Source organism: Vidua chalybeata, chromosome 13 (genome assembly GCF_026979565.1).
Source record: "Vidua chalybeata isolate OUT-0048 chromosome 13, bVidCha1 merged haplotype, whole genome shotgun sequence".
Lineage (NCBI taxonomy): Eukaryota > Metazoa > Chordata > Aves > Passeriformes > Viduidae > Vidua > Vidua chalybeata.
This window is the reverse complement of record NC_071542.1, coordinates 19,677,652-19,704,280: the sequence shown is the minus strand read 5'-3', so window position 1 is coordinate 19,704,280 and position 26,629 is coordinate 19,677,652. Positions and strand designations below refer to the sequence as shown.

The 26,629-nt window shown below is 45.5% G+C and overlaps 1 protein-coding gene across 1 annotated transcript in view; it reads right to left on the bottom strand.

The window, feature by feature from the left end:
- The window catches only part of PIAS1 (protein inhibitor of activated STAT 1), a 61,916-nt gene that overhangs the window by 21,542 nt on the left and 13,745 nt on the right, over nt 1-26,629 (bottom strand). Inside the window, exon 2 of the mRNA XM_053954343.1 lies at nt 11,576-12,020. Within this exon, the coding sequence (XP_053810318.1) occupies nt 11,576-12,020 (445 nt within the window). The remainder of the gene's footprint in view (nt 1-11,575; nt 12,021-26,629) is intronic.

Here is a 26,629-nt window from a genome sequence, read left to right as displayed (position 1 = left end):
CAAATGACAGGATCCATGGGATGGGATAGGGATGGGATGGGATCCATGGGATGGGATCCAAGGGATGGGATTCACAGATGGGACGGAATCCATGGGACAGGATGGGGATGGGATGGGACGGGATGGGATCCATGGGACGGGATGGGATCCATGGGATGGGATGGGGGTGGGATGGGATCCATGGGACTGGATGGGATCCATGGGACGGGATGGGATCCATGGGACGGGATGGGATGGGATCCATGGGACGGGATCCATGGGACGGGATGGGACAGGACAGGATGAGATGGGATCCATGGGATGGGATCCATGGGACGGGATGGGGATGGGATGGGATCCATGGGACGGGATGGGATGGGCTGGGATCCATGGGACGGGATCCATGGGACGGGATTCATGGGATGGGATCCATGGGACGGGATCCATGGGACAGGATCTCAGCTCCCTGCCAGCCCAAACCCCCTGAACTCTGTGCTGTGCCCTTGTGCCTCTGCCTGTGAGCAAACCCTGGTCCCTGGCGGGTCCCCCAGCCCCGAGCTGCAGCGTTCCCTGGCCAGCAGCTCTGCCTCCCCTGCTCCCCAGACTGCAGACAGGGAAGGGAAAAAGCTGCTAATTAGGCAAAGATGCTGCAAAAGGCAATCAAAGTGTTTCCAAACTCCTGACAGACGGAGCAGAGCGGGCACAGGAGCAGGCAAGGAGCTCCTGGAACTACAGCTGAGCTCTGGTCAGGCTCCTCAGCTACCCCCAGGACACAGCTCTGCCCCTTGCGTGTGCAGCTGCATCCAAAAAAAGGGACAAAATCTGATTTTTCTCTGTGGTTTTCTCTAATCTTCTCCCTTATCATCTTTTAATGGCCACGTCTAGTCCTTCCAGATCTGCTCACCCTGCAAACGATGCGTGAAGATCCCACCAAACCACATTAAACAGAGCTCAGCTCTTCCCCTAAAAACCAAACTTCTGGGTTGATCTCTGGCTCCAGCTCCTCTCTTCCCAAAGAGCTGGAACATTGGGAATTTGGGATTTCAGAGGGCAGAAAAGCTGACAGATTTCTGCTAATTCATCTGGTGTATCTGCTGTGTTTAGAACACCAAACAGATCCTGGCAAGTCAAGCACATCATTTACTTTCAGAAGTTCAGGAAGATGATTAAAACCAGAAAAAGATAAGTTTTAGGCAATAAAATCATTCTGATGGCTACAAAGGCAACTGTGCCCTGCAAACAACGGTTATTATCTAACAAAAGAAAGGTAAAAATAGATCTGCAATTGAAAACCAAGAGGATGGAAATAGAATTTATAATCCAATAAAGCTGGAATCAAGCCAGGACAACAGAGTTAATATGGACATTCTTCAGAAAGATGCCAGGAATGTTTCTGGGGGGTTGGGTTTGTTGTTTCTTTTCCAGAACTATGATTTATTAAATATTAAAACATTTTCTTTTGCACTGTGAATGCAACAGAGCTTGGAAGAGTCACTAAAAAGCCACAGAGTTTCTTCTCCCAAACTTTTCTTTTCCTAATTTCACCAGCATTTCCTGAATTATTCCAGGCTTACCTCACTCCAGGAATGATCCACGATTGGTACAGATTAACTGAGGGACAAAATTATGCCTTGCTGGTTGTGGATTTCCTTAAAACACTTCACTGAGGTAAAAAGTTTTCAATATTTGAGGGAAAACTGTTTTAAGATATGGTATTCACACGGCCAAAACACTTAAAATGGTATAGGAATATAAATATAAATATAAATATAAATATAAATATAAATATAAATATAAATATAAATATAAATATAAATATGCATTCACAATGTGTATAAGCATATATATAAATGTATGTATAAAATTATATATGTATAAAATAATATATGTATAAAATTATGCCTTGCTGGTTGTGGATTTCCTTAAAACACTTCACTGAGGTAAAAAGTTTTCAATATTTGAGGGAAAACTGTTTTAAGATATGGTATTCACACGGCCAAAACACTTGAAATGGTATAGGAATATAAATATAAATATAAATATAAATATAAATATAAATATAAATATAAATATAAATATAAATATAAATATAAATATAAATATGCATTCACAATGTGTATAAACATATATATAAATGTATGTATAAAATTATATATGTATAAAATAATATATGTATAAAATTATGCCTTGCTGGTTGTGGATTTCCTTAAAACACTTCACTGAGGTAAAAAGTTTTCAATATTTGAGGGAAAACTGTTTTAAGATATGGTATTCACACGGCCAAAACACTTAAAATGGTATAGGAATATAAATATAAATAGGAATATAAATAGGAATATAAATATAAATATAAATATAAATATAAATATAAATATAAATATAAATCTGCATTCACAATGTGTATATACATATATATAAATATATGTATATCCACAGATCACCTATTTAAGAAATAAAAATGATACAGAAAAGCCATTTTCTACTAATTCTGCTCTTTATTTTGGAAAACCCCTCCAGCACCAGTGTGAAAAAAAGAACCCAGCTGGAGTGGCTGCATTTTCTACAGCTCTAAAAATATTCTGTTCCACCTCACCAGTACCCAGGGCTAAAAATAGCCACACAATCTTTCTGCAGTAAAATACCTCTTGCTGTCTTGAGAAAAAGCCACTCTCTGAATTTCCACTCAGGCACAGACACCTTCAAATCCTTCGGGAATTTTTTGGGATCGCGGAGTTGAGGTGGTGCTGCTTCCTAAAGCCCAATAAACTGAGGCTCGCCTTCCCATCAGCATCACCAGTTCTTAAATATGAAGGGAATGTATTAAAGGAAGGCTTGGACTAAAATTAAACTTGCACTTTACCCAGGAATTATCGAAGGTATCATTAAATGGGCCCTTTCCCAATGATTCCCAATAATTCTGTTTGTTTCCAAAGGCAAAAAGAGCTGTAAGGAAGAGGATGGGGAGCAGAGGAAATTTTTGCTGCGTGCTGTAAGAAAAACAAGAGATGCCTAATTAGTTATTCACTAACTAATGGCCTGGATTAGCTAAATTTGTCCAAATATTAACCAGAAATGTGGAATTGCTGCCTGGCACCTCCTCACGAGGGGCAGCTCTGCTCCCTGTGACCAGGGCCAGGAGGGAAGCTGGGTCTGGGCTTTGGGATGGAATCAGGACAAGGATTCTCCCCAGAGGGTGGGGGGGACTGGGACAGCTCCCCAGGGAACGGGCACATTCCCAAGAACTCCAGGATTATCTGGGTAATGCTCTCAGGGATGCACAGGGAGGATTTTGGGGTGTCTGGACTGGAGAATCCTTCCCAGCTCAGGCCATTCCCAATTCTTGTTTTCCCTCCCCAGACAGGTGAGGTGCCTCATTCTGCTTTTCCTTCAAACAACAGAAAGCGTCGTTATCCATTTATGCCCAATCCTCCATCAAACACCTCTGCTGAAAACTTCATCTCCACTTCCCAACCAGACCAAAGCTGTGCTTAGATGAGGGCACAGCAAACACCTGAGCTTTGAAGATGTGAGAATTCCGAGAGGTTTGAATGCTGGGACAGCTCCCCAGGGAACAGGCACATTCCCAAGAACTCCAGGATTATCTGGGTAATGCTCTCAGGGATGCACAGGGAGGATTTTGGGGTGTCTGGACTGGAGAATCCTTCCCAGCTCAGGCCATTCCCAATTCTTGTTTTCCCTCCCCAGACAGGTGAGGTGCCTCATTCTGCTTTTCCTTCAAACAACAGAAAGCGTCGTTATCCATTTATGTAGGTATCAAACACCTCTGCTGAAAACTTCATCTCCACTTCCCAACCAGACCAAAACTGTGCTTAGATGAGGGCACAGCAAACACCTGAGCTTTGAAGATGTGAGAATTCCGAGAGGTTTGAATGCAAAGCCTGCTGCAGGGCAGGAAATCCAGGCATGGGGAGCCCCTGGGATGCCCCTGCCCAGGGCTCCCTTCCCCAGCTGCCTTGGGAGCAGCAGCCAAGGCTGTGCTGGAGCTGTGGAGCAGCACAATCCAGGGGGGTTGGAGGGAGGAAAATGCTGAGAGCATCCACCTTGATGGGAGAGCTCACCTTGATGCCTCGGGAAGGCTGAGCTGGAGCAGAGCCTGGGCAGAGTCACAGAACAAAGCAGGGATTTATGAAAGGATCTCCTCCATGGATGCACCTTGGGCAGCACCAGAGCCCAGCCAGGGCTGCCCCAGGATGAACCAAAATGGTCCCAGAATGCACGAGCGCTCCCGGGGGCTCACATTTTTGTAAGTTCTGCTCCATTTGCATATTGGAGTTAACTGTCCAGTTCCAACTTTAGGTTATGAAGTCCCATCCTGCTTGTTTTTCTCTCTCCAGCCCACGCTGTTTGTGCTCCTGGGCCTGAGCTTTGGGTCATTTGTCCTTGGTGCCCAGCTGGAGCAGGAATTGTTTTGTCTCCCTGCTCTGTGCAGAGAGCTCTCCATCCCATAATATGAAGCCCAGAGCCACAGACTAAAGCAGCACAGAATGTGAAAAATAGAAAATCTAAACCTGAGGCATCAATCTCAGGATGCACTGTGAGGCCTTTGAAGCTACCCCAAATTCTGGATTTCTCTGGCAACCGAGTGTTTATTTACACATCAACACTTCCTGCCTCTGCCACAACCTCTGAGCCCCGAGCTCTGTCATCTCCTGGAGCCAGCAGCACTTTCAGCCCACACCCACCATTCCCTGCATTTCCTGCTGCATTAAATGCAGCTGGAGTGAGCAGGATGGGGCTGGGAGCAGATCCTCTCCCTGGAAAAGCCTCTCAGTCATCACCAAATCCATCCCAGCCCACGCCAAAGCAGGGCTCTGCACCCCAAAATCCAACACCTGACGTCCCTCAGCCATGCCCTACACAAGCTGTGGGATTCAGGAGACGTGGGCTCCAGAGCCAAGAGAAATCCCAAACTCCCACTGCTTTTTGTGCCACCCTGGCCATTCTGCTTCTCTCCAATTATCACAACGGATGCTGCCTCCCTGACCTTTCCAAACACTTCAAAACCACTTGAGGGGAAGCATTTTGGTAAAAACCCAAATCCTGATGAGCCCTTCTGCCACCTGCACAGGTGCCCACAAACACCCTGAGAGAAGGGAAGTGCCAGGGCCACCTTCTGCACCCTGGAACAGGTGAAAAGCTGAGCCCTGGCTCTGGTCAGCTGCTGCATTCATCTCTTCAAATCCATTTTAGATTCTGTCCAACCCACAGTTAATCCTCAGGAGGAACAGGCAGAGCCACCCTGGGGGTGGGAAAGGAAGGGAATAAAGAGATGTGAAGGAGCTCATTTGAAATTCTGCCTAAAGATATACATGGAAATAACCTGGAAATATTCCAAGGGCTACAATTAATCCATAAATACTATGGATTTTATAACTCTTTCTGATATGTTGTATGAACAGAACACAGAAGAGATCAGCTGGGAATTACGTGCAATTGGACAGACATTTATGTGTGATTGTTCTTTAAATCACTCCTGGGGTGGAGCATTCCTGAAGATCAGGGAGATCAGGGGACACTTCCATGGCCAAACTCTTCACTCTCCCAACCACCTCTGTGGATGGATCCCAGCTCTCCTCTCCTGTATCCCTGACCTCACCTGATCCATCATTTCTCCAGAGGGAAGGAACATCACAGGACCCTCCTTCCTCAAATTCAGCCCCTTGATTCCTTCAGACACCTGAATTACGTCCCACAGCTCCAACGCTGCTTCAGGCTGTGATATTTTAACTTTTATTCCTCAAAGCACCAAGTCAGCCACTCCAAAGGAGCAGCACAAAGGCAGCACTGCCACGTCCCTGCACGGATCCTGGCTCCAGAGAAGTTTTCCTCTCAACAAGAAAAGTTTTTTCCTCAGGCACAGGATGGGATTGTTGGGCCTGCGAGATGGGTTTTGTCCCTTGTTTGTCCTAACTCGGGATATTTTATATTCTCTGTGATTCTCTGGAAGCCACTGGCTTCCCAGCTCCATTCCAGCTGTGTCTGGAAACATCCACATCCTCTGAGGGCCTGGAACCTTGGGACTTCCATGGCCTGGAACCTTGGGATATCCATGGTCTGGAACCTTGGGACATCCATGGTCTGTCAGGGCCTGGAACCTTGGAACATCCATGGTCTGGAATCTTGGGACATCCATGGCCTGGAATCCTGGGACATCCATGGCCTGGAACCTTGGGACACCTATGGTCTGGAATCCTCAGACATCCATGGCCTGGAATCTTGGGACATGCATGGTCTGGAACCTTGGGACATCCATGGCCTGGAATCCTGGGACATCCATGGTCTGGAATCTTGAGACATCCATGGCCTGGAACCTCAGGACATCCATGGCCTGTCAGGGCTTGGAATCTTGGGACATCCATGTCCTGACAGGGCCTGGAATCTTTATCAGGGACTGGAATCTTGTTCATCCTTGTCTTGGAATCTTGTTCATCCATGTCCTGGAATCCTGGGACATCCCTGGCATGGAACCTCAGATATCCATGGCCTGGAGCCTCAGGACATCCATGGCCTGTCAGGGCCTGGAATCTTTGTCAGGGACTGGAATCTTGTTCATCCATGGCCTGGAATCCTGGGACATCCGTGGCATGGAACCTCAGATATCCATGGCCTGGAGCCTCAGGACATCCATGGCCTGTCAGGGCCTGGAATCTTTGTCAGGGACTAGAATCTTGTTCATCCATGGTCTGGAACCTTGAGACATCCATGGCCTGGAGCCTCAGGACATCCATGGCCTGTCAGGGCTTGGAATCTTTGTCAGGGACTGGAATCTTGTTCATCCATGGCCTGGAATCCTGGGACATCCATGTCCTGTCAGGGCCTGGAATCTCAGCATATTCATGTCCTGGAATCTTGTTCACTGATATCCTGACAGGGCCTGGAATCTTTATCAGGGACTGGAATCTTGTTCATCCATGGCCTGGAACCTCAGGACATCCATGTCTTGGAATCTTGGGACATCCATGTCCTGTCAGGAATGTCTTGGAACCTCAGGACATCCATGGCCTGGAATCCTGGGACATCCATGGCCTGGAATCTCAGGACATCCATGGCCTGGAATCCTGGGACATCCATGGCCTGGAATCCTGGGACATCCATGGCCTGGAACCTCAGTGACCTCAGCTCCACGCATGAGGAGATTGAGCAATGAGCTGAAGAAAACCTGAATAAATCCTTTTTTTTTTTAGGAGTTACCCAGTTGCTTAAAGCTCTCTCAAAAGAAACTCTTGACCGTGGAAAGCTCAACCTGAGGCCCAGCACATGCAAATCCAAATAAAGAGCCCCAAATGTGCTGTAATTCCAGCTCAGCCCCAGCACAGAGCCAATATTTCACCCCGTTCTTGCACAATTAAAAGCTGCAGGGCCGGAAGTCAGAGAGCTCAAAGCTGAGTTGAGAATTTAGTGTTTTGTTGAACTTCCTCCCACAAAGTACATTTCAAAAAAATAATAAACACAGAAGACAGTAAAAGCGTGACTTTCATATAAACCATAATAGCAATTGCACAGAGCACGAGATCAGCTCGCTGATAGAGAAAAAGGAGAAATCCTTGCCAAACAAAACTTTCATGGTTTCCAGCCCAGCTTTCTCGTGCACTGAATTGTTTAATTGTTTAATGGCTGTACCTTGAACTACAGGCACCCTCAAGATTTTAGGCAGCTCAGCTGCAAGATCTGGCTCCAAGTCTGAGGCACCAGGATCGCTCACAGGCACAGGAAAATCCATGGGAAGTGCAAGGCAGGAGCACAAATGCAGGGTGGGAATCAACCCCTGAGGGGGAAATGCTGCTGCTTACAGAAATCCTGGCAGTGGAGCACAGAAATGAAGGAATTAAACGGAGCCCTCCACCAAGAGTGCCTCACTGGAAGCTCTGATGGAGCTGGAATTCTGCTGCCTCTGAGGGATAACGACTGATCTGTGCCTCTTCCTTCCAGGAGGCTGCAGGTAAAAATTCTCATTTCTCTGGCTCAGATCCAACCTCCAGTGCTGTGTTTGTATCACTGAGAGCTGAAGCACAGCAAATAAACGGCAGGAGGATGATCCTTGTGCCATTTGGACTGATTTTAAACAGGAGGAGAGCTCACAGCCTCCTTAATCCTTTCAATTGAGAAAAAAAAAAAAATAAACCAGCTTCATTTCCCTTACAGGTAAGTAAAGGCTCCTAAGCCGGTTAAAATGTTTTTTGGAACAACTACACAGCTCCAGCAATTAGGAATGACATTTGCTGTAACAAGAGGCATTTTTAAGATGCTGTTTAACTATCTCATGTCCCTTCCACAATAATCTGGCAAATTCAGGGCCTTGCTACTCACAGTAAACACATTTCAGCACACAAAGGAGATCTTATCTGTGTGTTAGGAGTTACTTTTAGAAAATGTGCTTAAAAAACAACCAATTAGCAACGTCTGTGCTCTGGGGGCTGGAAATGGGGGAATTAAGTGAGAGCTGCAGCTTCACTTGACAAACAACCTCAATTCTCCTCTTTAGATCCTATTAGGAAAACAACAGAGAAGCACAGGGACAAGGCATCGGTTCCATCAAAGCCAGAGTGCACAGCTTTTCCTCCAAACATAAAAAAAAAAAAACCCTTATTAAAAAAATGAAAATCGCTGAAAATGGTGGTTAAGCAGGGGCAGAGAGCTGCAAGCACACATTATTTGCAGAACAAGGAGCTTTCCTGGCTGGCTGGGACACAAACCCATCCCATCCCCATGCTTTCTGCACTTGGCAGCGAGGGTGACTAATAAATGTGGATCAAATTCAACAGCTCCACGGCAAAGGAACAAATGGCTCTTTGTCTCACCCCTGCAATGGCCAAGGAGCACTGGACGTGGCACTCGGGGCCTGGGCTGCTCTCAAGGTGATGATCAAAGGCTGCACTCTGATCTTGGAGGGCTTTTCCAACCTCAGGGATTCTGGGATTCAGCCAGCTGTGCTCCGAAGGTGCTGGGATGGAGAAATCCCTGCATTCCATGAATGCAGCCCAGCACATCCCTCTGAATCCCAGGCTGGAGCTGCGTTCAAATATAAGAATTTCTATTTCCTCCTTTTGTTCCTGTTTTGTTCCTACAAATAAGAGTTAGCAGATTTCACGTCCTTATCTGTTCCTCACACTGGCTGTGTGCTACCCACCCACACGAAATATTTGGGTACAGAATGCCTGCTCAAGTGCCCTGCTGGGCGACTCCCTGCCCTGAGGCTTGCTCAAGTTATTGCTTTTTGAACCAACCATCACTTCTGAAAGGGACAGAAAACTGGAGCAAACCTTCCCAGCTGTGCCACCTGCACTTGGGAACAAGCAGGGGCAATCCCAGCACCCAAGGATGTGCTCTGCCCAGTTTTATGTCATTTCAGGAGGGTGTGAAGTTTGAATTATACAAGTTCTCTCTCTCTCTCACAGACGTTTTCTTTCCCTTCCGTTTCAAGCAGGCAGAGAATTATTCCAAACCCCACATCGGGTCATCAGTTCATCCTCGTGGGGGAGGGACACAGAGTCAATTCAAAAGTCCTTTATCCCTATCCCATGAGTAATCTGATGGGAAAAAGCAAGCAGGAGATGCTGAAACACTGGCTAAATTCCAAGTTCTGAGTGGCTGCAGTAATATCTGCCAGTGGAAAACAAACCAGGGAACCCACACATGGGACACTTGAGGAAACCCACACTGCTGGCAGCACGGAGAAGGATGCCCAGACCATCTGGGGCAAACGTTCTACAAATGATTTCAGATTTTGTAGTCAAAGTATCAGTAAATGCACAAATGCAGAAAATGAATCGGAGTCTGAACAGGCTGGGGAGGGGCTGGGATCAATTCCCAGAGGAGCTGTGGCTGCTCCTGGATCCCTGGAGTGTCCAAGGCCAGGGGTAGTGGAGGGTGTGGGGATGGGCTTTAAGGTCCCTTCCAACCCAAACCATTCCAGAATTTGATGATGGATACTGAAGCTCTTCCCCCAAACTCTCAACTCAAAGGCTTTTTAATAGGATTGCTTCAGACAAACAATTCCCACACAGAACAAGCCCCAAACATTCCTGAAGTTACCAGAAAGGACGGGGATTGCTTCCAAAGGTATCTGCTTGGGATTGCACTTCCATTTTCTTACCCTGACACTCCACAAAGGGGAGAAATATCCCGTTGTCCATCAGCTCCTGAGGCACTGAGAGCTGGCAGGGCGTGAACGACGATCCCTGCATTTGGGGTGCTCAGAGCTGACAGCAAAGGGCTCTTCCCAAATCCAGGAATAAATAAAGAAATGCACACCATCACTCCTGCACTGGAATGTCTTGTGGAAATTATAGCCTTGCTCTGAAGTATTTCTGATGTAGAAGTGGTGAGGCACATCCTGAGCACCTCATTAGCTCTGCCTGGAATGGTTATTCACCAGTCAGGGCTTAGGTTAAAGCTAAACAGAAACAGTGCACCTCTGCAAAGAACACCTGAACCACGAGATTAAATTACCAAAATCTCTCTGCTTTTCCCTCAATTACAGCAGCTCAACCAAAAAAATATGCAAAGTACCGTGCCAGATCCTTCAGAAGTGCAGAGCCAACCTCAGCACTCGCACATCAGGTGGGAAAACCACCTGGAACAGAAAATCAGATTACCAAAATCTCTCTGCTTTTCCCTCAATTACAGCAGCTAAACTAAAAAAAAATATGCAAAATACTGTGCCAGATCCCTCAGAAATGCACAGACAACCTCAGCACTCACACATCAGGCCTCCCACATCCCCCAGCCCTCCAGACTGTCACTGGAAAGTACCTGCTCAGCTTTGTTTACAAGGGATTTCTTCTGCAAAGGACTTTTTTTTTTTTTCTCACTCACCCACCCCCTCTCCCCAGATCTCCTCTCACCAATCTGCTCCTCCTACCAGCAGGGAATTTTTCCTGGGGTTTCAAGCCAGCAGAAGGTTCCACCACACAGAAATCACCAGGCCTGGTGCATTTAGGCAATATTGAAGAGTATTAGAAGTCACCATGCTGTGAAGGGCTCTGTGGAGCCAGGAAAATCTCACATTATGTAATGTTCTGGGAGCAGCAGATTCTCCTCAGCAGCTCCACCAGTGATTTACACCTTCACACAAAAATCAGCTGCAAGGAAAGTAGCCACAACTGCAAAAGAACCCTAAATTCAGATGCTCAGACTGGAATGGATCCAGCAAATTTCCAGCCTGGCACTCCCTCCCAGCACGGATGAGAACATTCTAGAAGCTTGATGGATTTGGGGGTAGTTCTGTTTACTTTGGGTTTTTTTTTTCTAATAATGAAACCCTGTGGTTTATAAGAACTACTGAAAGCAGACTGGTTTTTTTTTTTTTCCTAAGATTTAGTTTGTTTTTTCTCAAGCCCCCCCCACCCCTTAAAAATAACGGATGTTTAAACCATGTTTAGAGGCTCAGCTAAAGCAACTAATGAGTGTTAGGTAAGATGTCTCTCCATGTAGAACAATCTGTTCCAAAAGTTACCAAAAATAGCAATTCTCTAAACACTGCTGTGATGCAATATTTAACCCCTTGCTGGCAGCAGCAGCTGAATTTGACCATTTTCCCCCAAACACAAGCGAGTGCTGCAGGAGCTCTCCTTACCTAGGCTGGTAGGTTTGATCAGCTCGTCCAACAAGTCATAAAAAGGGAGTTTCTGCAGCTTGATGTCGGGGTGCACGGGGTGCAGGGCCGAGGTGAGGTGGGGCAGTTCCAGTTCGTGTTTGGGTCCCAGCAGTGACACGGGGAGCAGGGGGGACGTGGCGGGGTGGCCGTCGTAGCCCAGCTGTGGAATGGTGGAAGGCGACAGCGTGGCCGGCATGGAGCTCGAGTGCACGCTGGGGATGGACAGGTCTGCTGGGGTCATGATTTTCTGGGGGAACCTTCTCCTATAGAGTTCTTTGATTTTCATCTGGACGGCGGGGCTGCAGCCAGCCTTGAGCAAGTGCAGGGCTTTGGTCAGCAGTTCGTGTTTGCGGCCGTGCTTGTTCCTGCCCGCGTAGCCCAGCAGCACCTGCAGCTCCGAAACTCGAAGGCTCATAACCATTTGCTTCAAAGAAACAAAACCAAGGGTTAGCAGGTGAATTCCAGAATCCTCAGCAGAAACAAAACACAGGGTTAACAGTGACTTCCAAAATCCTCACCAGAAATAAAACAAAAGGTTAACAGTGACTTCCAGAATCCTCACCAGAAATAAAACAAAAGGTTAACAGTGACTTCCAAAATCCTCACCAGAAATAAAACAAAGGGTTAGCAGGTGAATTCCAGAATCCTCACCAGAAACAAAACAAAAGGTTAACAGGGGACTTTGGCACCCTCACCACAGCTCAGAACCATTTGCTTCAAAGAAACAAAACAAAGAATTAACAGGTGACTTTGGCATCCTCACCAGAAACAAAACTGAGTTAACAGGTGACCTCCAGAATCCTCACCAGAAACACAACCAAGGGTTAACAGTGACTCCCAGAATCCTCACCAGAAACACAACAAAGCTTAACAGGGGACTTCCAGAATCCTCACCAGAAACAAAACACAGGGTTAACAGGGGACTTTGGCACCCTCACCAAGGCTCAGAACCATTTGCTTCAAAGAAACAAAACAAAGGGTTAACAGGTGACTTTGGCATCCTCACCAGAAACAAAACAAAGGCTTAACAGTGACTTCCAAAATCCTCACCAGAAATAAAACAAAAGGTTAACAGTGACTTTGGCATCCTCATGGACACCAGAGAGGGCCTGAAGCCCGTTAAGGTTTTCAAGGCCCTGTGCCACTGCTCTGCCCCCTTTTACAATGCTCACGTTATTTATTACAATGCTCAGTGTTTATTTTCAAGTCTGCAATGAGAGATTTTTGAAGGCATTTCCATTCTGTGGGCAAAAAGCTGAGAAAAGGACTCGGTGCAAAATAAAGGCTAACTCGAATTATTTTTTAATCACTTGCTAGAATCTCTGACGATACCGATTTTTTCCTGCTCTAGCTGGATGTAAAAGCAGTTGCACACTGACAAAATCCAAGCTGTGCCAATCCCCAACTCCAAACAGCACTTCCAAGTGCCTCCCTCAGTTTCTGCCATGCAGCAGAAGTGATCCACACAGGCTGAAAGAAAGGAGATCAGTGACATTCAAAGGAGAGTGAACGTAATTCCATGTGAGCCCCTGCCACCATTCCTGGGTTAAAGGAAACCTCCTCCCATTCCACCTCTGCTCTTCTCCCGGCAGAGCTGCCTATCCTGTTTGGATGGGGGAGCTGGGCTTTGCCCTCTGTTAATTAGCATCTTCATTAACACAGCCACTTAGTGCCTCCCAACAGGATCTAATGAATCACACTGGTACAACTTGTCACCTGTTTCACTTCTCCAGGAACTGGGAAAAACACTTCCCAAACCAGTGAAACCAGTAATCACCAGTGTGCATCAACTGGGCAGGCAGGAGCCAGAAAATCAACTTCAGGGCCTGGTTTTTATTGAAAAATACATTTCAGTGCTTGACAGGGGCTTGCTCAACATCAGAAGGCCTGAGACAGCAGCTGGAATGATGATATCCCTGCAGAAGCTTGGATTCCCAAGGAATCACAAAGAAATACAAAGCCTGAAACCCATCGATGTGACAGGCTGCCCTCATCTTCTGCAGGAAAGCATGAAACACCCCGAATATTCTGTAGCCAATCCCAGAAGATCTGATTCCAAACAACACTTGATGGATGGATTTGGGACCAAAGCAGCTAATGCAGCACACGAGGGAGGGTTCTGCAATTTCCCAGCCACTGAGGGATGAAGACCCAAACCAGAATTTGCATTTGAAATCTCTGGATTTGACTACAAATGCTCCCATCCTCTCTGGTCCTTCAAACTCTGCAAAGTACTCAGTCTCAAGCACTGCTCTGATTTTTTTCCACATTCATTCTCAAACCTGAAGATTAGAAAGATTAGAAAGGTGCTACCCCAAGATTAGAAAGGTGCTACCCCTGGCTTTAACAAAGCCAGCCCAAAACTCCCATCATCTCCTCAGAGCTCCAGACCTGCAAGAGATCTTCACTGCCCAGCTGTCCACGGGAGGATTTCCCTCCACTGAAACTGCTCCTGGTATTTAAAAGCCCTAAATGAGATGATTCATGTCTTTAATGAGGTTTGCAGCAGCCACGCTGAAGTCAAATTTGCCACAAGATTTCTGCTCTGCTGAACCACGGCTCGGGAACCTCACTGCAGCCTTCCACAAACCCTTTGGATAGAGCTGGAGCTGGTTTATTTCCCTGAATACCCCAAGAACCTTCTTCACACTTAACTCTGAGACTGTCACAGAGCCACTAATGAGAACAGACGAGGTACTTGGTAAGAAATGAAGATGTCTTAAAAGAATAAGGCATTTCAGCTCCAATCTGAAGTGTTGACAGCTGAAAGGAAAGTGAAACAAATAGATTTGAAACATGGAAAAACACTATTTATAATGCTATACAAACACTTCTTCAACAGAATGAGTAGTTTCAGCTGAAGAGTTTAATGCCATCACCATTAAAAGTCACTTTCTGAACAGGCAGAACCTCTCAGAGCTTCACTCTGTTCTTGTTTTGTGATAAACTCACGGGCTCAGCCTGCCAAGAGCACAAGAGGATTAAGAAATAACTGAGGCAAGGGAGAAGCTCCTGCTCCACGCTGGGTAATTTCCATTTTTAAGGTAAAGGCGAGCTGGACTGAGCACACAGAGAGCAGGGTCCATGCTGGAGCCAGACTCAGAGACCAAAACAAACAAAATCCCCACATCTTCCCCACCCCGGCGCATTCCTCGCACACGAGGACAAGAACAATTTTGTTTGCAGCGTTCAGGGCACTGACAGATCCATCCTTAAAACCAGCAATAAAGCCTTGGGGGTTGATTATACTTTGATAATTTATAGATAAACCTTTTATCCACATCACAGAGAGGCAATGCCTCACACTGTCCCCACCTTGCACAGGGCACTGCCAGGGGATGGTGGCCCTGGGAAGCCCAGCTGGGAAAAGTCTCCTACAACACCAAGAGGAGAATTCCTGTTCCCTCCTCCAACCCAGCCGTGGTTCACAGGACCCAACCTGTGGGAAATGGATTTGTAAGAGATAAGAAATGCTGACTTAGAAATGCCATGGAGCAGCACAGACATTGCTGAGAGACAGAAGGAGCTAGAAACAAATTTCAAAGGATGATGGCCTTACAAATAAAACTAGATATTTTAGAGAACTAGAACTATGAAAGATGCATTGTAGTGGGACCCACAAAGGGTAATTTTAGAGGATTGGCTTTAAGGCACTTAGAGCATGGTGTGGCTAAAGCTGATAGACCAAGAAACACTTATAATGTAATTAGGAAATAGTTAACTTCTGATTGTGGTGGTGTGAATTATAACATCTGTATTGTCTCACCCTTCTCAGGAGACTGAAAATGGAATAAAAGTTTTTAAACACCTCTCAGCTGCCCCATGTCTGGGTCAGGAAAGGGCATAACCTGACACCAGCCCAGCTCCACCAGCAGAAATCCAAGCCCTCTCCATGCTCTGATCCATGGTGTCCTGACCCTGGGACAGGCAGGATAACACAGCAGGGAAACAACACAAGTGCTGCCAAACGCACCAAGAAAATCCACAAAAAAGCCTCCATTTCTCCTGTTTTCTCTGCCACATCTCACCTCATCTCAACTCCAACCCCTGGCTGGCTCAGCTGCAGCAGCAGAGCTGAAGGGCAAAGACACAAAGAGTTTTGCTGCAGGAAATGCTGCTTTTCTTTCCTGTTGCCTGCAGCAGCGGAGCACAAAGATCACTGGCACCTGCCAGGTACAAAGCCCAGCACAAAAACTGCCCCCAAAAAAAACAGAAAACTGCCCCCAGCCCTGGCTGCTGAGCACAACTGCCAAAATGTTTGGATTTCTCTATCCAAACAGGAAATAAAGTAACAAAACAACAACAAAAAGCTGAACTGCAAAGAAATGAAAGGACAGGCACAGCTCCCGAGGATTGGCTGCAGAGAAATCCTGCACACTGCAGCTCCAGGTGTTTCGTTCTGGGAATATTCATTCCTGCAAACAGCACTGCACAAGGAATTGATGTTGTTTAGCTCTAAAAAGGCTGAGGTTTTGGCACTCAGCTCCAAACTGGTTTCCTGTTGTAAATGCAGGTGGACAAGTGGGGGGAAATGCTGATGTGTGACTCCAGCTCAGAGGCTGAATGATTTCTGTATTAGAACTATGCTATAACACATTAATTTACTATTTAAAGGAGATACTGACACTACAAACCTACTTTTCTAACTCCCATCTCTAACTCACTCACAACTGGTGCCCCTCTCTGAGAGCCCAGCCACAGGTGGGTTGGATTGGATTGGATTGGATTGGATTGGATTGGATTGGGTTGGGTTGGATTGGGTTGGGTTGGATTGGATTGGATTGGATTGGGTTGGGTTGGATTGGATTGGATTGGATTGGATTGGATTGGATTGGATGGGATTGGGTTGGATTGGGTTGGATTGGATTGGGTTGGATTGGATTGGGTTGGGTTGGATTGGATTGGGTTGGATTGGATTGGATTGGGTTGGATTGGGTTGGGTTGGATTGGATTGGATTGGATTGGGTTGGATTGGATTGGATGGATTGGGTTGGATTGGGTTGGATTGGATTGGGTTGGATTGGATTGGGTTGGATTGGATTGGATTGGGTTGGGTTGGATTGGGTTGGGTTGGATTGGGTTGGGTTGGATTGGGTTGGGTTGGGTTGGATTGGGTTGGGTTGGGTTGGATTGGGTTGGTTGGATTGGATTGGATTGGGTTGGGTTGGGTTGGATTGGATTGGGTTGGGTTGGATTGGATTGGGTTGGGTTGGATTGGGTTGGATTGGATTGGATTGGGTTGGATTGGGTTGGGTTGGATTGGATTGGATGGGATTGGGTTGGGTTGGGTTGGGTTGGGTTGGATTGGATTGGGTTGGATTGGGTTGGATTGGATTGGGTTGGGTTGGGTTGGATTGGATTGGGTTGGATTGGGTTGGGTTGGATTGGGTGGGTTGGATTGGGTTGGATTGGGTTGGATTGGGTTGGATTGGGTTGGTTGGATTGGGTTGGGTTGGATTGGATTGGATTGGGTTGGATTGGGTTGGGTTGGATTGGGTTGGGTTGGATTGGGTTGGGTTGGATTGGATTGGGTTGGATTGGGTTGGATTGGGTTGGATTGGGTTGGGTTGGATTGGGTTGGGTTGGGTTGGGTTGGATTGGATTGGGTTGGGTTGGATTGGATTGGGTTGGATTGGGTTGGATTGGCCACCAGCCCCAAACAATCCTCACCAGAACCCAACCAAGCAATCACCCCAGGGAAACAATTCTCCAAGCACATTCCACATGGGAAAAACAAGGAGCAGGAAGAGAAATTCTTTTCTCTTTCTTCTCTCTCTCAGGATTTTTTCATAGAGGAGCACAGAGAGAAGGATGTGCCTGCCACAGTTTCCAGCAAATCCCAGCATCAAGCCCATGCTGGTACTGTGTGTTTTGGTACTGAGAGAACACCCAAAATTCAAGAAGAGGATGAGGAATGTGAGAAACATTTTTTCAGAGAGTAAAAGTCGGGAGAAGCTTTCCAGAAATCCAGCTTAGCTGGGGTTGGTGGCACATTCCTGCTCTGCCTGTAAAGGCATTGCTGGAGTGAGGAGGGGATCTCTGAACACACCTCTGACATTTCCTGCTCCACAACTCAACTCGTGCTCCTGCACCAGACCTGCACCACTCATGCATTCCTTACCCTGCACCCCAACTGCAGCACCCCAAATCCCTCAGGGGGTGTGCTGCCATCCAGCCAGCCCCACAGCTGTCTGTGTGAGGTGGGAAAGAGGCCAGGCTGTTTTCCCACCTCCCTGTTTGCACCGTGTCCAACCCGGGCTGTTTTTCTGGCCGTGGCATCCCAAGCATTTGATGCCATTCCTGCTGCTGCAGGAGGCATCCCAAATTTCTGTTGGGTGTTGAGGAAACACTCTGAAACAACCCACCTGGAAAGAAGGAGTATTCCCACCAAGGAGATTTGGGGAAAAAAAAAAAAAAATAAATATATGGGAGTAATCCATGGGCAGCACTGATGCCATTCCCCTCAGGTTCTCCAGTGATTATCCATAGGGAAGGGATCTTCTACCCACAGCTCCTTCTCAAAATAATCAGGATATTTCTTATAAAAGCTATTAGAGATGAAAACTGGTGAAGGTAAGAATCATTTACCTGGATTTTCTCTGCAACAGCAGAGATGAAATTTGGCTTTCCACACAAACCCAGCCAAGGAAAGATTCCCAAACTGAGCTCCAGGAATTCCAGCCCTCAGCACAGCTTAACAGCCCAGAGCACTTTGAGGAGTTGCATCTTGCCTCCATGACCTATGGAAGCTGGGAATTAAGCTTAAAAATAAATAACATACAAGTGTTGGTGCCTCTGGATAAGAAATCCCCTGGACAACCTGTGGCTGGTCTCACAGGCAGTGATTATTCAGGGAAATAATCTGAATTATTCCCCCCATTTTTAGAAGGGAGGGACTTATCTGAGAGGTAAAAACCAGGCAGAAACTAGTATTAATTTATATTTTTAATAAACTCAGCAGCATTCACAGAGTGATGGACAAGACTAAGCATTTTTCACCCAGCCAGCAGCACCAAAACTGCCCTCAAAGCAAAATATTCAAATCCAAGTTTGATCCATGTTTTTTAAAAAGGGTATTTCTCCAGTGATCCGCCCTAGGATCTATCAGGAGAATCCAGTGAGTTATTCCTGGATGTTTATGATAAGCAGAAGCAGGGAATAAGCTCCAAAACATAATTTAAATTATTTGCCAGAACAACAAGAAGCATTTGGCTTGGGCCCACACCACATTCTGTGCCTAAAGCAATCCAAGCATTAACCTGAAAGATAAGGGGGAGAAAAAAATAGGAATGAAAAAAAAAAATCACCTCAAACCAGTGAAAAGATGGAAGAGAATGAGGAAAAAAAAAAAAAGGGGGGAGATCATCGATTTACAAACAGCAATTTCAGGCAGTGACAGTAAATTTCTGGTTATTAAAACCACAGTGATCAGCTTTAGTAATCTTTTAGTAATTAACAGTCATTATGACAGAAGAGAGCAAGCAAATTCCTTCAAAGGTCAAGGACAACACAAATGGAAATCTCCCCCTCATGAAAAAGGAATTCCATGATCACTTCCAAAAGACAGGTTAAAAAAAAAAAATTGAAATTGATCTTTTTTTCTCTAATAAAAGCAACGAGGAAGTGTCAGATGAGCATGGAAATGGTTCTGAACGAATCCCAGTAAACCCCAGGCCCCAGCTGTAAAAATAAAGCTCCTGCAAGCTCTGAGCAGCCTCCTTAACCCCTGAGAGGAATGTTCTGGAAAAGGGACACTCACACAGAGCTCTTGGCTATTTAAAATTTATCAACCTGGCCAATCACAGAGGTTAAAACATCCCCACTTTTAATAACCCACAACCCTAAATCCCACCTGCAAGGCTCACCCAAGGAAACTCTCAGGGCTGAACTATAAAAATGGGAGGTTGCTCTCCCCAAAACTCTGCAGGAGGGAGTGAAGCAAAGATCATAAATATGCAACATCCTCCAGGCTTTTAAGGAGGGTTTCATCAGGAAAAAAAAAAAACCTCTTTTTTGGCTGCAGAGGGACCTGCAAGGGTTTGGGGCTGAAGGCAGAACTAGAGGAGTAAAGGGACAAGGCAGTTGCAGGTATAAATATGATTTTGTTGCACATACAAGAGGATTGAGGGTTTCCTCATCAAAGAAAGCTCTGTTTCCACAGGGTAGCAGCGCTCAGAAAAGCCAGGTTGTAATTGCAGGAGCAAACTGAACAGCTAACAAGAAAAACAAGCTTGAAACCAGGAAAAAAAAAACCAGCCACCAAAACGATGCTGGAAATGCCAGAACAGCCTGATGGCACCTGCAGAGATCTGGGCCTCCTGAAGCTGAAATGCATTCCTGATTTTCCCCGAGCAATGCATGCCCTGCCACAAAGCTGCAGCCAGCAGGTGTTATTTACCTTTGCAGGCTCACAAACAGGAGATTTCCTTGGGAATTCAATGGCTGCAAATCCATTTATAGGAACATCCTGACCTTTGAACCAGCCTGGGAGGGATGAAGCTTTCTCAGCCCTAAGCATTCTGTGATTGTGCCATTTTAAGCTCAGACTCTACAACTTTAAGCTCAGTGCTAACATTAAGAAGCTTGGCAGGGAGGAGATCATAAAAACTGCAGCACTTCAGGTGGAAGATCTGGGCAGGATCTCCCACCAAAATCCTTCTGTACCAGCCCATGGAAGCACAGAACTTGGAATTCCACAGATAATTAATCCAAGGAATATTCCCCTGGCCAGCACTTCTTCCAGTTTATTATGTTGGTAAAACCTGACTATCCCCAAATTCAGTGAATTTAGGAAGCTCAGTGATGCTGTTTCATACCTGAACACCAATAAATTCCCAAATTCAGTTTTAGGAAGCTCAGTGATGCTGTTTCATACCTGAACACCAATAAATTCCCAAATTCAGTGAGTTTTAGGAAGGTCAGTGATGCTGTTTCATACCTGAAAACCAATAAATTCCCAAATTCAGTAAGTTTTAGGAAGGTCAGTGATGCTGTTTCATACCTAAACACAAATAAACTCCCAAATTCAGTGAATTTAGGAAGCTCAGTGATGCTGTTTCATACCTGAACACCAATAAATGCCAAAATTCAGTTTTAGGAAGCTCAGTGATGCTGTTTCATACCTGAAAACCAATAAACTCCCAAATTCAGTGAATTTAGGAAGCTCAGTGATGCTGTTTCATACCTGAACACCAAAAATCCCCAAATTCAGTGAATTTAGGAAGGTCAGTGATGCTGTTTCATACCTAAAAACCAATAAATTCCCAGATTCAGTGAGTTTTAGGAAGGTCAGTGATGCTGTTTCATACCTGAACATCAATAAATGCCAAAATTCAGTTTTAGGAAGCTCAGTGATGCTGTTTCATACCTGAACATCAATAAATGCCCAAATTCAGTTTTAGGAAGGTCAGTGATGCTGTTTCATACCTGAACACCAAAAATCCCCAAATTCAGTGAGTTTTAGGAAGCTCAGTGATGCTGTTTCACACCTGAACATCAATAAATGCCAAAATTCAGTTTTAGGAAGCTCAGTGATGCTGTTTCATACCTGAACACCAATAAATGGAAATTCCAGCCTGTAAATTCCAGCCAGAGCTCTCCCACCTAATCCCACCCCAGGGATGTCACCGAGTTCTTTGAGATGTCTGTCAGTGCCAGGATCCCAAAAACCCACGGTGATAAAAGTCCCAAAACTCAGTGATGAGCGACAGGATATTGGAAAAGCAAACACAGGCAGCTCCAGCTGCCCAAACTGCTGCTGGGAAAAGGCAGAATTTGGAATTTTCAACACAAACCCCACCTCTTAAAGCTTGTCCTGTGCTTTTGGCAGATGCCTGTGGGATTTTGCTGCGCTCTGGGAGATGGGAAAAACCTAAACCTGGCACTTTAGTGCCCTTCTAGACCCCAAATCCAGCCCTTTTCCTCCATTTGTTCCTCTGGGAGGGAGATCCAGCCAAACTGGGCAAACACAGCCCCCAAATTCAGTGCTTGCCCTCTGAACCCTGTGGGGTTTTTGATGAGATCCAGCCAAAGGGTGTGACCAGACCCCCAAATTCAGTGTTTGCCCTCTGAACCCTGTGGGGTTTTTGTGGGATTCAGCCACAGTGTGTGACCAGACCCCCAAATTCAGTGTTTGCCCTCTGAACCCTGTGGGGTTTTTGTGGGATTCAGCCACAGTGTGTGACCAGACCCCCAAATTCAGTGTTGGCCCTCTGAACTCTGTGGGGTTTTTGTGGGATTCAGCCACAGTGTGTGACCAGACCCCCAAATTCAGTGTTTGCCCTCTGAACTCTGTGGGGTTTTTGGTGAGATCCAGCCAAAGGGGGTGACCAGACCCCCAAATTCAGTGTTTGCCCTCTGAACTCTGTGGGGTTTTTGGTGAGATCCAGCCAAAGGGTGTGACCAGACCCCCAAATTCAATGTTTGCCCTCTGAACTCTGTGGGGTTTTTGGTGAGATCCAGCCAAAGGGGGTGACCAGACCCCCAAATTCAGTGCTTGCCCTCTGAATTCTGTGGGGTTTTTGTTTGGTGACAATGAGGACACACCAACCACGCCAGGCAGAGCTGCTGGGGCAGGGATCTGCTCCAGCTGGGAGAGAGATTTGTTAGGAGCAGTCTGCCAAGACTTAAGTCATGTCTAAAGCGGGTTTGACTTAAAGCAAGTCCCGTTTTATCTTAATCCATAACGAAAGTTTTAGCAGTCCCAGGAGAATTTCCCTGCTAGGTGAAGGATATTATTACTTTTGGTATTAAATAAGGTTGCTGACACAGTGGTAATCTCCATTTTCTTGGAGACTCCAGGTTCTTTTCAGCCACGCTTAAACTTAATTGTCCCTTGTGTTTTTTCTCTCAGCAGCTGGGAATGATTTCCACGCCAAGGAATTCCAGTTCAGGAATTCCAGGATCTGACACAGGAGCAGCAAACACACCTGAGGCTGAGGGGAAGACAATTATTTGGGAGAGGGTCACTGCCAGACAAACGGACTTTTTGTGAAGAATATTCTTCAGCAAAGCCTCGCTGGCTGACAGAAGAGCCAACTCCTACGGGATGAGGAGCAGATGCAGCCAGATGTGCAAAGAGCTTCCTAAACCCAGTGTCCTCTCAGAACCACAGCTTCTAATCAAAGTAAAACATCTGCCAGAGCACTCAGAACAGTCTGAAATGCTGTCTGTGTCAAAGAAGACAGGACCGAGAAGCCACCACCAAAGGTCACAAATTCACACTGATTTCCCTTCCCTCAGTGGTTTAAAACAATGAAATATCCACTTTAGAATCCACAATTAACACAAAATAAACGGTCCCACCAACTCTGGGAGCGATTTGGGATTTCCAGACAGGATCTTCCTGCCAGACTCCCTTCCAGCCATCCTTTCCCAACCAGATATCATTTCCTAAATATCTCAAATACCTGCATGAAGCACAGGCAGCTTTCGTGAGGCAATTTGGAGGGAAAGCTGGAGAAGAATGCACCTGGAATTCCACGAATGTACTCCAGGAGCAGGACACACTCACCAAGACCAACATTCCCACACCCAGGGGGTGATGTTTGCTTGTAAAACTCTCTAAATCTCTGCTGCACCAACAGCCAGCATTGCTTGGCTTGTGTTTCTCAACTCCAACTTGATTAAAATAAATTATTGACATAAGAGATGCAGATTTTCTTCCAAGATTGGAAAAAACAATCTTATTTCTGTACCTTGCAAAGTGATTTATTCCCCACGTGGCCTACGTGAAAAATTAGTTATCCACTAAAACTTTGCTATTAATTAGCTCCAAATGAGCTAACACTTCAAGAGATGAGATTATGCACTCAAATATACCCAAACTATCCCCTGTTTTCTCCTCATTTGTCCCATTTTCTAGGATGCAGCACAGGAGACAGACGACATCATCCCTGACTATTATTCTGGTATCTCAAGAAGGTTTAATTAAGAATCATATTAAATTTGGATACTGAATTGCAAAGTGCTGAACAGCAGGGTGAAGGCAGTACATAATTGAATCTCATTTCCCTGAAAAGTAACCAATGGTTCTGCTAATGCCCCACGAGAGGGAAAACTGCAAAACTGGAGTGATCAGCTCACAATTCACACTGGAACAGGGAAAAAGTCATGAAAGGCAAAATGGAACATGACAAAATTCATGTTTTCTTTTGGAATTTGAGGCAAAATTCCCCACAAGAAATGAATTCCCAAGGTTGGAGCTCAGGTTTTGTCAATACCAAGGACCAGGATCACCCTGGTCACTTCCATCCCACAAGAGGTTTGTTGGGATTTTCTCTGGAATACAGAAAAGCCTCCACTGACAGCTCCAAAACAGCTTAAAATGGGGGAGGAAAGAAAGGGGGGAAAGGAGAGGGAAAGGGGGGGGGGAAAGGGAAAAAAGGGAAAAAGGGGGAAAAAGAAGGGAAAAGGGGGAAAAAAAGGGAAAAGGGGAAAAAAGGGAAAAGGGGGAAAAAAAGGGAAAAGGGGAAAAAAGGGAAAAGGGGGAAAAAAGGGAAAAGGGGGAATAAAAGGGAAAAGGGGGAATAGAAAGAAGGGAAAAGGAAAAGGGGGGAAAAGAAAGAAGGAAAAAGGGGGAAAAGAAAGAAGGGGAAAGGGGGGGGAAGGGGTGGAAAAGGGGGGGAAAGGGGAAAAAAGGGAAAAGGGGGGAAGGGGAAAAGGGGGGGAAAAGGGGGGAAGGGGGGCGAAAAGGGGAAAAAAGGGAAAAGGGGAAAAAAGGGAAAAGGGGAAAAAAGGGAAAAGGGGGAAAAAAGGGAAAAGGGGAAAAAAGGGAAAAGGGGGAAAAAAGGGGAAAAGGGGAAAAAAGGGAAAAGGGGGAAAAGGGGAAAAGGGGGAAAAAGGGGAAAGGGAAAAAAAAGGAAAAGGGGGGAAAAAAGGGAAAAGGGGGGAAAAAAGGGAAAAGGGGGGAAAAAGAGAAAAGGGGAAAAAAAGGAAAAGGGGGAAAAAGGGAAAAGGGGGAAAAAAGGGAAAAAGGGGGAAAAAAGGGAAAAGGGGGAATAAAAGGGAAAAGGGGGAATAAAAGGGAAAAGGGGGAATAGAAAGAAGGGAAAAGGAAAAGGGGGGAAAAGAAAGAAGGAAAAAGGGGGAAAAGAAAGAAGGGGAAAGGGGGAAAAGAAAGAAGGGGAAAGGGGGGGGAAGGGTGGAAAAGGGGGGGAAAAGGGGAAAAAGGGAAAAGGGGGGAAGGGGAAAAGGGGGGAAGGGGAAAAGGGGGGAAGGGGAAAAGGGGGGAAGGGGAAAAGGGGGGAAGGGGGGCGAAAAGGGGAAAAAAGGGAAAAGGGGAAAAAAAGGGAAAAGGGAAAAAAAGGGAAAAGGGGGGGGGAAAAAGGGAAAAGGGGGAATAAAAAGAAGGGAAAAGGGGAATAAGAACTATGACATAAGCTAAAACATCAGGTATGGGAAATAATTCATCACTAAAAGATTCCCCTTCCCAAAGGAAACAGATCTGCTGACAACAAATCCTTTGAAATGCACTGGCCAAAGAGGCTGTGCCCCTCGAAGAGCACTGAAATAAGAATTTGTTAATAATTTTTAATAAGAATTCCACCAGCAATTAGCCCGAACGTGGTCACAGAAATGAGCCGTGCACTCCCACTGCGAGAACAAGGATTCCACCAGGCAACCACCCTGGCTCCTCCACGGAAAAAGGCAAATTCCCAAGAAAATTCCACATTTCTTTATTTCCTAAGGTCTCCAAAGCCATGCACAGCAATTTCCTCAGGCAGCAAAGTACACAGCTTTTTTTTTTTTTTTTTTTTTTTTTAAGCAGTCATATGGCAATAAGTCATAAAGATTAATTAAAAGCTTGAAGGATCCTGAGAAATTGTCCTTTTACATTGTTTTTATGATGTTTAAATAAAGGATTTGCGCCTCTGAGATGTTTTCCCACTGTATTAGTTAAAAAATTGGATTGTTCTATTAGAAGAATTGCTGCCCCTTTCTGTTTTATAGAAGCACCTACCTGTGAATCCACAGGGGCAGGTTTTTAGCACCAAGAAACTCGTGTTTCCATGAGTCTGGAATGATTTACTTATTGCAATTTATTTTTATATAGTATAGAATTTGTGTTTACACACAAATTGAAAAACATTGAAGTGCTAAAATATATTTTATGATTAGAGAAATGCTCCCATTGAAAACCTCCTGTCCTCACAGAATTGCAGTTTATTGATTTATAATAAATAAATAAATAAATAAATAAATTCTATATTTCTAGTATAGAATTTATATTTACATCACATATTTTAAAAAAATTGAAGTGATTAAATTTATTTTATGATTAGAGAAATCAGCAAAAGAAATCCTGTGACTTGAATCCAAGCCCAGGTGAAAATTTGGGCAGGGAGAAGTTCAGCTCCCATTGAAAACCTCCTGTCCTCACAGAATTGCAGTTTATTTATGTATTATAAATAGATAAATAAATAAATAAATAAATAAATACTCTATTTCTAGTACAGAATTTATATTTACATCACATATTTTAAAAAAATTGAAGTGATGAAATGTATTTTATGATTAGAGAAATCAGCAAAAGAAGTTCTGTGACTTGAATCCAAGCCCAGGTGAAAATCCTGGCAGGGAGAAGTTCAGCTCCCATTGAAAACCTCCTGTCCTCACAGAATTGCAGTTTATTTATGTATTATAAATAGAGAAATAAATATAATAAACAAATCTAATGAATGAATTCTGTATTGATAGTATGTCATTTCTATTTACATCCCAAAGTGACCCGGATTGAGGTGCTAAATTCTACTTGATGGTTAGAGAAACTGGCAAGAGAAGCTCTGTGAGGTGAATCCCGGCAGCTCCCAGTGCCACGCCCTGTGCCCAGCCCTGCCTCGGTCACCAGCGACACCCGCCTGGGTGACTGCTCCGGCTGCTGCAGGACAGGAGCCAGGGAGAATTCCTGCCAGGATCCCACCCCAAACCCCGGATCCCATCCCCAGCCCCAACCCCAGATCCCATCCCAAACCCCGGATCCCATCCCAAACGTGGGATCCCATCCCAAACCCCGGATCCCATCCCAAACGTGGG